This window comes from Chiroxiphia lanceolata, chromosome 27, assembly GCF_009829145.1.
Source record: "Chiroxiphia lanceolata isolate bChiLan1 chromosome 27, bChiLan1.pri, whole genome shotgun sequence".
NCBI classification, from domain to species: Eukaryota; Metazoa; Chordata; class Aves; order Passeriformes; family Pipridae; genus Chiroxiphia; species Chiroxiphia lanceolata.
In genome coordinates this window covers 2935877-2949696 of record NC_045663.1, presented here as the reverse complement: position 1 = coordinate 2949696, position 13820 = coordinate 2935877, and the positions used below count along the sequence as shown (strand labels likewise).

The 13820-nt window shown below is 47.8% G+C and overlaps 1 protein-coding gene across 19 annotated transcripts in view; it reads left to right on the top strand.

Annotated features, from left to right (window-relative positions):
* Positions 1-13820, top strand: part of PTPRS (protein tyrosine phosphatase receptor type S) — a 166761-nt gene that overhangs the window by 101563 nt on the left and 51378 nt on the right. For 11 of the 19 annotated variants that reach the window (XM_032712220.1, XM_032712206.1, XM_032712217.1 and 8 more), the window contains 2 exons: positions 1341-1451; positions 3769-3780. In XM_032712220.1, coding sequence (XP_032568111.1) covers positions 1341-1451; positions 3769-3780 — 123 coding nt within the window. Of the gene's footprint in view, positions 1-1340; positions 1452-3768; positions 3781-5753; positions 12736-13820 lie in introns of those variants that run through there. The other 8 variants (XM_032712221.1, XM_032712214.1, XM_032712213.1 and 5 more) reach the window with 2 other exon arrangements.

Sequence of the window (13820 nt, the reverse complement as noted above, 5' to 3'; positions counted from 1 at the left end):
CAACTGGGGGCTCAGTGTGAAGCTTCAGTGGGTTTGGGTTTTAACTCTTGATATGCTGAAAAGACCCACAGATTCTTTTAGAATGAATTTAGTTTGGTTTAGTGGCTTGGATGGGGGGGTGTTTTTTGGTTTCTAATTCTATCTGTTCTGCTTTTGGGAGCTCCCAGGCACAGTGGATGCTGGTGGGAGTGTCACTAACACCCCATCCCTGTCCTAAATACTGCCCCAGCCTCACGTCTCCCCATACAGGATCATTCCCACCCACGCACACGCAGAGGAACGTGAGCGCCGTGTCCTCCTCATGTGAACACACTGGTTTTTCCTTCCTGAAAAGGCTGTATCTGCAACCAACAATGATCTCATTTGCACTCTTCTCACTTAAGATTTTATCAATACTATTACACCGAGCTGGAATTGTTTGGTTTTTGTATTTAGGGTGGTTTTTTTTTTTCCAGAGATGGGAGTTAAGAGTCTTACCACATCTGAGCTCTGTCCATATCTGTAGTATAATCATGTACTCCTAATACATAAAACATTTGAGAGCCTGTTGAATAATTTATGTAGTATGTATTTTAACTGGAGTTTTGCAGGGATGAAGCCTTCTGAGGTAAATGAGGCAATTTTCTCCCATGTACTTCTATGCTGCATCTCTCCGCATATTTGCTGACAGGAATCTTTAGTTTGGGCTCTGGGTGTATTCTTGTAGCCTGCAATAATGTACAGGTTTAAGAAAAACCTTAATCCTTTTGGCCCAGATGATGGAAACCACGCAGGCAATTCTGAAGTTCCAGTGCAGTATTTACAGGGTTTTCCCTTGGGAATATTTGCTATCAGCGCGGTGCTTTGCACAGGGACTCCATAGGCTTCCCGGGAAGCAGGTATTTGAGCACAAAACAAAGGCAGTGGTGATAGAAATTCCCCAAGCAGTGGGTGACAAAGCCTTTCGCTTTTATGGTCACTGCTTCAAATTGAACAAGGGAAAGTCAACTGCCTGCTGATGGATTTCCGGGGCTCACAGTAATATGGATTATTGAGGCTGATTTCGGGAGTTCTGGTGCAGAACGCCTGCATTGCAGAAGCCACAAAACTTGGTGCTTTTGCTGATGGGTTCAGGACAAAGAGTAACTCCTGATAAAGCAGGGGGGGATTAAATTTTCTCATCACGTTGGGTACGTGTCCAGCCATACGACTGAGCCCAGCCACGAGCCGATGTCCGCGGGGGCTCGGCGCTCCCAGCCTGTGTTCCCAGGGAGGAAACAGCAAAACACTGAGGCTGTTGCAGTGTCTTAAAGCAAAGTGGTGATGATGGTGTCTGTGCTGCGGTGTTCTTCTCTCCTCAGGTGGGCTGCAGATCGAGAGCAGCGAGGAGACCGACCAGGGGAAGTACGAGTGCGTGGCCAGCAACAGCGCCGGGGTGCGCTACTCCTCCCCCGCTAACCTTTACGTGAGAGGTAGGGAGCACATCGGCTCACTGGCACACACCTCCCTCCTCCCCGGGCCTCCCTTGTCCCAGCTATCCCATTCCATCCTGGCCCCGAGCAGGGGAAATGCTGCTGGTGATCCCGGAGCCTGCAGAGGGATCCCGCTGTGCCCCGATTTCCTCCCCGCAGCCGGCGGCTCCTGCTGCCCCGCCAGCAGTGCAGGGCTGTGTCACCCACAGAGGAGTCGAGTGGGACCCAAAACAGTGCCCCCCAAAATCTGCCAGCGTCAGCCTGCAGAGCCCAAAGGGGAATGAATCACTTTGGCTGCAGAGAGGCCCTAATCCCCCTTTCTCCCAAAGGATCCCCTCTCTGGAAGTGGGAAGGTTTCAGTTCTGCTGGTGTGGGTGTGAGAGGAGGGGAGGACCCTCTCAGCCCCCTCCACAGAGCTCTGTATCCCCAGATCTCACCAGGTTGCATTGTCACTGCTCCCCTCAGTCCCAGCTGGTTTTCCCTTTGCCAGCAGTAAATTGTCACTGGTTCCTTGGGAATGAACACTGGGCATGGAGAGCTGGAGAGGGCCAGCCCTGCCTCAGTGACAATCCCTTCACCCCATAACAGGGGGAACAGATGACAGGGGGATTGGCTTCTGCTCGATACCCCCTCGATGTTCTCCCACCCCTTGGGCCAACAGCCTCTCTGCTTTCTCCATTATTTTAATCTCTCTGACCTGTAATATTTCGTGTGTAGCTTTGGTTTAACATCTTTCCACAGCAAAATCCCTTTTGGTAATGAGAGAGCAGGGCTGGTCCTTCTCGCTTTTTTTTTGAAACAAAAACAAAACAAACAAAACAAAAAAAAACAACCATTAGGAGGAAAAAAGAAAAGTTACATCCCAGCAAACTGTTCCCATTTCCATCCCATCGACAGAGGAAGCGCCTCCCACCTACACTCACGTTACTCTGCAGCCCAATGCAGAGCCATGCTCCTGTGTGCACTCCTTTCTCTCTCTCTTTCTCTCTCTCTCGTGTCTCACGCTCACTAAATCACATGCACATGGAGAGAAGGCTTTTAATAATTTAATGTTTCCAAGCTAAATTTTTAAAATAGCCTTTTGTGGCCAGCTGGAAAATTGCGTTTGAAATTTTTTTGCCCCGTCGCCCGGGCCCCGAAATTTTGGGAACGTAAATCTGGATCTGATACTAATTCAGGGCTGGATCCTTTGCAGGAAGCTTAGCTGGAATGGTTTGGGTTCTTTTTTTTTTTTAAAAAAAAAAAAAGAAGCAGGAAAAATGTGGGGATTTTTTATTATTCTTTTATTTATAAATTTCCTCTATTTTTCTGGCCACTCGGAAACTACCCAGGAGACAAAGGTTGTAACATGGTGTTGTCTCCACACCTGGATGAGTGGGCTCCAGGTATAGCCCTCTTTCTATCCCAGTTAGCCTGTGTGTACCTGGGCCTGCCTGAAACCAGCACTAACCAGCTGAGAGAGTGCAGAAAACAGCGGGTACCAGCTCGGCCTGTGGTTTGGGTGTTTTTCATGCTGTTTAATTCCTTGTTTCTTGTGTGTTAATATCGTGGAAAGGTAACAAATTTCTGAAATGGATTTGCTTTGGTGGGAGGGAGAGTTCATGCACATTTTTCTTCCCGTTTTTTTTTTTTGTTTTAAAAGAGTCTCGAACACTCCTGTGTTTCCAATTGACTTGTTTCTCCCATAACATGCTTGTCTCTATAGACCACCTGGGATAGGAGTTGTAAGTTTGAACATTGCAAGGAAATGGTTTGGTTTGGTTTTTGCTTTTCTTTTTCTTCTTCTAATTATTTCTTTTTTTTGGTTTTTTTTTTCCTTATTCAGTCCCATGGTGGAGTCAGTGTGAGCAGGGCTGGGTGTGGGGCTGGGGGGAGCACGGGGGCCGGGGGAGCGGAATTCCAGCCTGGGGGCTCCTCCGTGTCGGGTCTCCTGCCAGGCACAGGCTCCACTCCCCCTTCTCTAAGGAGCAGAAGGACTTAAAGAAGGGAGAATCCTTCTTGGGGTCAGCACCTCTGTGGGGGCTGATTCTGAGCTAGGATTGCTCCCAGCCTGACCTCTGTATGGAGCTTGGTTGGTCTTAAAGGTACCCAATGGGATGGGAGGGGGAGCGTTAGGAAGGCAGGAAAGAGGGTCGTTACTATCTTCATTTTTTTTTCCTTTCCTTTTATTTTGGTTAAGAGAAAAAAAAAAAAAAATCAATCAATTTGCAGCTGACAGCCTTGAGAAGGCCTTTTTTTACTCTCTCTGTGTTTCCCCTATTTTTCTCTTCTCCTCATGTCATTGTGTTCCGCATCAAACCCCCTTAACATCCCTCAGAGCTACGAGAAGGTTGGTGTGGTTTTTTTCTTTTTTACTTTCTTTACCCACATTTTTACATTCGTAAGAGAAAAAAAAAAAATAAAAAATGAAAAAAAAAATGAAAAAAAAATTTATAAAAGAAAAAAAAAAATGGAAAGAGAAAAAGCAAGAAATCTTTAAGATGAGCGAGACCCGCGCGTTCCCGGGTCTCGCGGAGATGAGTTGAGTTGCATTGTGGGCCTCTCTATGCATCCTTTGGTAATGTTGCTGAGTTCTTGCACTTTTTTGTCGTCATGGTTACCTTGCCGTTTGGACATTGGGCCTGATGCATGATAGGAGAATGTAACAGATCTTCTTTGCATGCCACTTTTTAAATTAATTCTGAATTCTTTTTTTTCGAGATATAAAATATGTACAGTCTTTTGGTTTCTTTCCGTTATTCGATTCTGGTTCCTTTGAAGTGAATTTACTGTTACTTTCCAAATTCTTTTTCGGTTCTGTTGGGTTTTTTGCTTTCTCTTGATTTCCTGTTTCTGTTTCGATTGGTTATGCTGTGCTGTAGTTTATTCCAAACGCATTGTGAGAAGCCAGTGTTCCTGCCCACCCGGTGGTAACTGAACTCCTCAATCCCTCCAGGAGGAAAGGAGTCACACAGCTCTAACGCCTGTCCATGGAAGCCCTGCTATTTGGGACAAGCCTTTGTTTTGGGGGGAGGGAGGGATCTGGGAAGTGGAAAAGATGGTGAGAACCCAGGGGGGGTCGTTCCAGGAGTTAGGGCAGCCCCCGGGTCACGTTATTACTTACGTGTCTCTCGAGGTGTGGCTCTTGTTCCACATCCTGCACACGAGGCCAAACCCTGAGCCCTGCTCCGAAGGGCTTCCCCAGCAACGCAGAGCTCGCTCACTGGGAACTGCCCATTTCCCTCCAGCAACACCAGGAGCTCACCTGCTCTCAGAAAGGTTCCTGCTGTTCCCAAACCCCACGGTGTTGTCTCTCCTGGAGCACCCGTGTGTGCGTGGAGAGCCCCATGGCCAGGCAGTGCCCAGCTCCCCGGCAGAGCCTGGCAGAATTCCTTGGAGGAGGGTGACCCCTCGTCCTGGCAGGGAAGGGCAGCCAGGCAGCTGCCTCCTGGCTCTGCCTCTCCATATTTTCCCGCTCCCTTCCCTGTCATTTATCCATTACTGCCTGGTAAAGGCACCTTGAATCCCAGCCAGGTGTAGCAAAGGTAGAGCCCTCCTTCTCAAAGGAGCGTGGGAAGAGAACTGCAGCTGTGGCAGCCACTGGAATGGGCTGCTGGGGCACATCTGGCAGCTGCAGCTACTGCAAACAGCCACCAGGAATCTGACCAGTGACATTGGAGCTGAAAATGCCTCTTTTCCCTCTTCTCATCTCCCTGTTTATCCCCACGAAGCCCCTGTTGCCTCCCATGTGTGCGTCCTGGGCCACATGGGAGAGTGAACAGGGGGTTTGCAGTGTGTCAGTGGTACCCGTGGTGCTTGGTGCTTTCCCTGTGCAGAACTGAATGCCAGCCCTTTCCCTGGATATGCCTTTCCCTCTGCCCATCAGTCCTCACCTCAACCAGCTACCAAAGGAGTGGCTTTCCTAGGGCACAGGTATTAAAGCTGTGTGATTTTTGAGAAATCCAGTGCAGTATTGACACAGTATCTGTCTCTCTCTTGCTCTATCTCTCTCTTTCTCTCTGTCTGTCCTTCTCTTTTTTCTTAAAATGCTGAGATTTCAGTGCTCGGACCCTCAGTGCTGGTATTCTCCCCTCCCCCTTTCAAGTCTCTCCCCCCTCCCCATAGGTACGAGGGTTCCACTCCGAAATGCTGCGCTCTTGGGAATGTCTTTGGGAAGAGACCAGCTGTGGCTCTTCTGACTTGGATGCCAACAATAGCCAAAAAAACAGCCCCCAGCCCCAAGGCTCTATTTAAAGAAAAAAAAAAAAAGAAGAAGAAAAAAAGCTTGTTCTATATTTAAAAAAAAAAAAAAAAAAAAAGAAGAGAAAAGGAATAGTGTTCGAAATGAGGTTTTCCCATCCCACCTCCCTCCTGCCTAGGACTAAAAGGTGATAATCACTCCTAATTACAGGATTTTCCTTCATGACTAGGAGTTTAAGTTTCAGGATTTAGGTGCAATTAAAAAGGGATTTATACACCGTTGGTTTTTATTTGTTTATTTTCTTTTTCCTAAAGTATTTCTAACATGGCCAAACCGCACTGCTGCTGGTAGAACCTCTTGTGATCTGAGAAGGTTTGAAGATTAAATTCTTCCTTAAAAGCCAATAAAAATAATAATAATATCAACAACAATAAACTCAAGCTAAATGGGATGTAGTCATGATAGGCTGGAATGACACTGGGTGAGGAAATAGAGACTTGATACCTGGCTAGAAGAGCTTGTGCTTTGCTAAAGTTACAGTCTCTGAGCAACCTGGTCTAGTGGAAGGTGCCCCTGCCTGTGGCAGGGGGTTGGAACAAGATGATCTTTAAGGTCCCTTCCAACTCAAACCATGGGCATGGTCTTGAAATTAATGGATAAGGATTTGCCTTGTGTTTTATTATAGGTCAGATCATGCCATGGTCCAAAATAACAGAGAGTTTTCCAACAGGGAATATCCAAGGTCAAAGGCAGAAGTGTCTTTCTGGAGACCCACAAAAGCAGGTCAGAAGCAGGTGAGGTGAACTCTGCCACCAGCCTAGGGTGTATGGAAGTTTCTAGGCTGAGCCAGTTGTCCAGGTTTCACCTGTAGGCAGTGAAAAGAAGGACACAGCTCTAGTGCAAGTCAGCACACCCTCAGGTGGGAGTGCTGTTTTTATGGGAGCCACACAACTCACCTGGCTTCCAAAAGTCCTCAGATGCTTCTCTGTATCCCTAGGGACACAAATGCCATCAAACCTGTGGCCCATAGTGACTGCAGGAAGGGATGGATTTGAAATCCTGCGACTCCAGAGCTGTCAGTCCGTGGTGGTGTTTGAGAGGCTCCTGCCTCTCCTTGCACAGCCGTGGCTGCCCCATCCCTGGGAGTGTCCAAGGCTGGGTTGGACAGGGCTTGGAGCAACCTGGGCAGGTGGAAGGTGTCCCTGCCCATGGCAGGGAGGTGGAACTGGATGACCTTTAAGGTCCCTTCCAACCCAAACCACTCTGTGGTACCTGGTGGTATTTTGCCTGAGCCTCGGGGAGTCCCCACATGTGGAGCTCAGTTACCCCAGTGAGGACAAGGGTCTGCTCATCCAGGACCTGTGGCCACGGATGTTTTGCCCCCTTTTGGAAACAGAGCCATTTGCAGGTCTCCTCTTCATTTGGAAAGCATGACTGCCACCTCAATTGCTCTGTTTTGATCTCAACAAGCAGCTGCTTGGCTGGGGATGGAGCACTGTGTGTAAGGACCACGTGTCCCTGTGCTCCTCCATATCCCAAAGGGAAGGAGGAATGAGCCATGTGGGCTGTGCTTTGGCATCCTCTGACTATGCAGAGCTGCTGCTGCTGGTACAGGACGTGTTGTCATGGTTGAATTTACCAAAATTAAAATTTTTCCCCTTTTTCACGCAGCGGGGCCCTGTCAGGAGATACAAAAGGCAGCAGTTGGGATGCTGCAGGGATAATCCTTTTTTCCTCTCCACTCGAGCTTCTTGTGGCTCTGCTCTTTTCCAGCCCAGGGAGCTGTAAATGGCTCAGCAGGAATTTAAACCAGCCCAGTGCTGCTGTGCCTGCTCAGGCCCTGCCTTTGCTGCTTGTCAGAGGCAGCTCAGTGCTTAGTCACCCCGAGTCAGGTTCTGCAGTCCAGGGCATGCTGAGAACATTCCCAGTTATTCTCAAGGCTCTCAGGAAAACCTCAACTCACTGAGAGGCCAAAGATGAAATCAGGCCAGGGCTAAACACGTAGGAGCAGAACAAGTAGAAATCAAACGAAATAAAACCCATAGAAAATGCAGGAATGGTGTGCTGAGCACCTCAGAAAATAAACTTCAAAATAGATTAAAGTGTGACTAATTTAAGCAATAATTTAGCCTCTAGCCTGGGTTAAGTTTGACTCATGTGTAATTTGACCATCAAACCAGAGCTGCTGCTTGGTTCCAAGTGGAACCAGTGCTGAGCTATTCCCTTTCAATGCCATTTAGAGGTTGAAGGAAATAATTCCACTTGCACTAGAGATTTAACAAATAGCCATGAGGGCAAAACAGTCATTGGTATTTTAAACTGTAGGAATTTAAAGACCTTTTTAGACTAGATTGATAAATTCTTGAATGGAAAAGGAGGGAGGCAGACCCACCACTGGGTTGTACAGCTGCCTCTGCAGTGCCCAGTTTCCAGGTACTGGAATTTAGGGATGGAGAGTTCTGGGATAGTTTTTCAGGGTTATTTTAGCATTTCCATGGGTGGGGGAGCGCCCTGTCCGTGTTTGGGGTGTCCTCAGCTCTGAAATTCTAGTTCCAAACCAAACAAAGCAAACAAAAACTTCACTGTGTTTCTGCAGAAGGATTTCTCAAGGGTATCAGGAAATGGAAATGGATACAAAAAGCCACCCCCCCAAAAAAAAAACCCAACCAAAAAAATTCAAAACTGTGTATATATCTATGTATATACATGACTATCTCTCTATAGAGGGCACTTTGCAGGAACACTGTGCTGTACTGATCTCGAAATCTCTGCCTGCCTGTGTCTCTTACACCTTTTGCATCGCTGTTCTCTTTGTTTTAGGGGAAAAAATTAGATTACACCTTGTCAAATTAAAATAACAAAAACTAAAATAGTCGAGTCTGTGTTTAAAATTGCAGAGCTGCTTGAAAAACAATTGGATTTCGATGATTTTTCTGTTTAATCCTGTAAAAAGCAACAGGAAAAAAAAAAAAAAAGACTTGAAAAAGACCAGAGATGTTCAGCCAGCCTGTCACTCAGCTAATGTGGTTTTTTAAGTGAAAAGTAACAATTATTGGGAAGGTAATGGATTTCCTCCAGACCAAATCCAAGCCTTGGGCTCATTCTTTATTTATCTACCTGTTTACTCATTTATTTTTATTTACCGTGAAGGAAATGAGGAAGGAGATGGGCATGAGGAGGGAAGTATCTCGTCCTGTGGAGGGACGGAGGTCGGAAATCCAAACCCAACAGCGTTTGGCCCCAGAGGAACGAACCTGGAATTGGAATGGGAGAGGGAGGAGGAGGCAGAGGCGGCTGCACGGACACGCAGGGGCAGGGACACACCACCTTTTGGGAGGGGAGGACAGGTGTAATCTAAGCTTCACTAATAATGTAGAGGCTGCACATTATTTTGGCACCCTTTCCCTACCCCCTCCTCATTTTGGAGCAAGACGGAATGACTCCTGTCTCACCAAAATGGCCAATAATGTCCGCCTTCTCACCTCATTTGGAGCAGCAGCTTGCTGAGTGTCAAAATGTTCAATACCATTTGGTTTTGTTTGGTGCTTTCAACCAGTCACTTCACTTTCTTTCGTTTCCTTTTCCCAATTAATTTCTTCTTTAAGGTATGAGAACGTGTTTTCACTTTGAGTTGGTTTAGTGTGAATCGGGGTTTGAAGTGACGGGTTCTTGTCCAGAACGTTTCTCCTTTTCCCCACCTCGCTCCTCCTCCAACATTGCTTCTCCCTGAGGGAATCTGGAAGGGGCTTAAAAAGTGCAACTGATGGATTTCCTCAGCACAAACTGGTTGGTTGGTCCTCAGATTTCTCTCACTTAGCAGCGTCCTGGGAACGCATTTTAAGGATGGATTCTGGTGTTGCAAATGTCAACCCTGGATCTCACAGTGTCTCTTCCGACCAGGTCTGTAAATCTGTCCCTTGCAAAAACACCTCTCACCTTGTGGACCTCTTCTTTAACAGAGTGGTGGTGGTGGGGAACCTTAGCCATGCTGATTGGGACCAAAAAAGCCAAAAATGCCACTCACACAACACAAACTGGGTTAACCTCTGCCTCCGTGAGCAGCAACAAAACCAATTGGCTTTCCAAGGGTGTGAAAAGTTATGGATCTGTTCTGTTTCTTAAAAAAGCCCGATTTGGGGTGCAGATTTGCAGTGTGAAATGCTTATCCAACAGCCAATTAAACAGACTCATAACTAACTGCACTTCAGAAATCTCCCTGTGCCTCAGAGATGGCTTCTCTGCATCGAGATAATTCAACTTGCATCCCAAACGTCCAGCTCCTGTCTTGAAATCTGGTTCTATCAGTAACAAACTGTATCCTTGTTTGAAAAAAGCTCCTGGGAGTTTTTTGGCCATGGAAAATGTCTGTTTGTGTGTGCCTGCTTGTGTGTGTGTCCGTCGGGAGCTGCTGCACATGGAGCATGAACGTCCGTGTCCGCATGCGAGGTCGGCTTCGTAACCCAGGTCTGACAAAGCTGTCCTGGAAACCAAAACATCCCTGGAACTCAGGGAAGGTGCTTCTTGTACCAGGAACTGGGAGAAGTGTTAGAGAAGTGTCTGTGAAGCAAGGCCACTGCCCTATCCCAGTGTTTCATTTCCAGAGAGGGCAGTTCTTTTCTTCCCGGTCCTTTGAAAGTGTTGGAAAGCAAAATGGAAAGGAATCTCTTTCACCACGTTTTTTTGCCTGTAAATTTTCCCTCTTTCAGCTGCTGTGTGTGACACCCAGCAGGACCCAGAGCTGAAATTGGTCTTGATTCCACCTCTAGCTGCACTTCCAGCTTCCTTCCCACCACTGCTCTCTTCCTCCTGGGCCTTGTCCTAAAGGCTGACCCAGAGATTCTCACCTTGACAAATTCCATGTCACCAGCCAAATCTGAGTGGTGCAGCAATTAAAATAAACAGGGGCATGGTGGTGGGTAGCCAGGGATGAACCCTGTAACTACTGTGGTTGTCACAGCCCTGAGCTGTGGCAGGGATGTATCCAGGCACTCTCTGAGGTCTCCAGCATTTAATTGGAGTTATTTTCCCATCCTAGACCGGTGTGTGGATGTTGGTAGACTTGTGCACACACAGGAATGTGTAGCTTTTTTTAAACCAGGATGCACCAGGGAAGTGCTGCTGCCTGTTTTGGGCTCACCTGAGCCCTAATCCAAATTAAACCAGCCCCAAAGTGCCCTGTGACCCCACGGAGCTGACCTGCACCCCTGGGAGCTGTGAGGAGGAGGGGAGAGTTTGCTCTGCATTTCTTTGGGAACTTGTGTTTTGTGAGTGGATCTCTTCTTCCCTGCCCAAAACCACAGCCAGGAACAGTCTGCTCCCTTCAGACTCCGATTCTCAGCACTCCGCCCTACATCAGATAATGCTTTTCAGTTATTAAATTCTGGTTTGTTCTTCCTTTTTCTTTTCTTTTCTTTGTTTGTTTTTGTTTGTTGGTTTTTTTTTTCCTTTCTCTTTCGGTTTCGGTTTTCTTTCTTTGCGATTAGCTTCGGTTTGAATTAACTGTCTTGTTCTGTTCCCATGACAACTCAGTGTTTGCATCCCACCTGCCGTTGTTTGTTGCTGTTGATGCTGTTTGCTGACCGGATCTCGTCCGGATATGTCTCCCCATTCCTCCTCACCTTTCCCACCTTGCCTCCCCCTCTCCAGAAGGTTACATGCCAGCCCCTCCTCTAAAGAGTCATCCCCACCCCAGATTTGTCTGCATGTTGACCCCACTTGTTTCTCTCCAAGTTCTCTCCATCTTGTCTCAGACTGTGACAGGTGTGGTTTTCACCTGGCTCCATTTTCTGAATTGTGGTACCTCCAGAAGCAGTGGGAAGAAGGATGGAGTAGGAAACAGGGATATATCCTCATTTTTAGGGCTGAAAGGCCTCTGCAGTCACAGGAGGGAGGAAAGAGCATGTTGCCTGATCCTTTGAGCCAGTGCTGGTCCCTGAGGTGGTAAAAAACCCTCCTTACACCTTTCTCCAGGTAGAAAGTCACCTTCTAGTGTCAGTGGCCAGGTGAGTTTGCAGTCTCTCCCTCCACATTCTAATTCTTTCCCCAGCTGAGGGCATGCCACCCATTATCCCTGCAAATCCATGCATGCAGGAATTCTCCTCTGCCATTCCTGAGCTTCTAGTGCCACAAACCTGGAAGTCTTCTCTTCCTTGCCTCCCAGTACTGGTTCCTGGCTACTGGTACCTGCAGAAAAGAGTCTGACAGCCCGATGTGGAGACCAGACTTTGTGTGAAGATGTCCCTTGTCACCTTACAGGACAATGCAAGGGCTGTAGTTGTCTTTTGTTTACCAAAGCCCAACTAAATGGCAAACAGCCACTAGCTCTCCTGGCAGCACCCTTCCCATTGGAAAAGATCCATAAAGCTGAGTGGCAGCCAGGGAAGTAAGATAAATACTAGAAAACCCCAAGACATCAGTTCCAGGGGACATCTGAAGGCACTGGGACTTGGGAGGGGCGAGGGCAGGCTCAGCTCTGCTGTCCTTGGCTTTGCTTTTGCATGAGGCACTGAGCACTAGAGAGGTTGTTCTGAAGTTACCTGGGAATAGGACAGCAGGGACAGGTGGTTTTCAGGCCCCCAGCACTCCAAACTCTCCTGCCCCCTCGCCCACCCTGCCTGAGGGAGGTCCTGCATGGCTGTCCCTGGAGCTGGAGGAATCCTGCACTCCCACTCCCCTCCGGCTGCTGCTGTTCCTGCATTTTTCCCGGGTCCATATCCTTTTGTCTTTGCCTGTGGGATGAGACCCTGCCCTCAGCTCCCTCCCTAGGGCCTCTCTGATCCACACACGTTCTCCTTTGTCCATTCTCCTACTTTTCCCCCTAAGGAAAGGGCCCCCCCCACAGTTCCTCCAGCCAGCCCGGGTCGTTCAGAAAATGGAGCCAAGGAAACCACAGCCTCCCCCTTTGCGTCCATGTTCTTCCTGTGTAAGGTCTGGAAGCTGCATCCACCTCTCTGCTAAGGAGATGCACAGAACATGTCACTGTTTTCTCAACGTTAAAAGTTTCATTACCTTGTTTTTCTTATTAATTCTATTCTATTTATTATTCCGCCAGGGCTGAGATGTGACAATGTGAGCCACCACATTGGGTCACATCAGCTAGAAAAAGTATGCAGCATTAAAGTGGGTTTCCCCCTTCCCCTCCCTCTCTCTCTCTCTCTCTTCCTTCTCCCTTCCCCTCTTGTTCTCCTTCTGGTCTTCCTTCCTTTCTCTGTCGCTCACTCTCTATCCAGTATCCATGTGGGCATTTGCTAGCCGCCCAGAAATTATATTTCTCTGCATTTTCCTCTCTCCTTCTCTCTTTCTCTCTCTCTCTCTCTCTCTCTGTCTCTCTTTTTTACCTATTTTGCATGATGTTTGTGACTCTGAGAGCTGCATCTATCGATGGAACCGTGTCAGATCTTAAAGAGGCTTCGTTAGGGTTTCTATACCCGAAAACCACAAAAATTTCATTAGAGTTTCTCATCTTTTCCACACTCTCTCTCGCTCCAGGGGGACTGTGTTCCCCTGGACGCTTCTCACACGCAGGCACCAACTAAATTCTGTCCCGCTCCGGGGACTCCCTCTCCTCCCTTGTTTACCATTTTGCCTTTTACTTCTCGAGTGGCGTGTCTGGAATTTGGGGATGTGACACTTCTCTCTTTGTTGGATTCTCTGGGTCCAACAAGCAAAACGTTGAGAAGTTTCCATCTCCATCCCAACCTTCTCCTCGCCCCCACCCCACCTCTGCAGCACCCCTGGGTGGGAGAGGGCCCCTCTCTGGAGACAGAGGGGGCACCTGGACCACGCTGGGCCGTGGTGGTGGACGGGCTGTTCCCTTTGGGAGAAGGTGATCCGGGGTCAGACTCCACTGGGAAAGGGGAGGAGCAGGTTCCCGGGGTGTGGAGCGGGGAGCTGGGGGCCCCAGCGGCCACGGAGGAGATTTTTGGACGCTCGCCATGCCAGCTCTTGCCAGTAAAGATGAGAAATTGCTAATAAATTTTTGTGTATTTATCTGTGCTGTGATGGGTCTAATCTTGATCAATGGAACCCTGTTGCTATGAAATATCGCTTTTATGTCTATATTCTATATATTGTTTGTGAAGTACAAATTTATTTGGAGTTTAGTTTCTTTTTTCGGTTTTCGGTTTTCGATTTTTTCATTTCTTCGTTTTTTCGTTTCGTTTTTAATGAAGGAAGAAAATAAACGATGA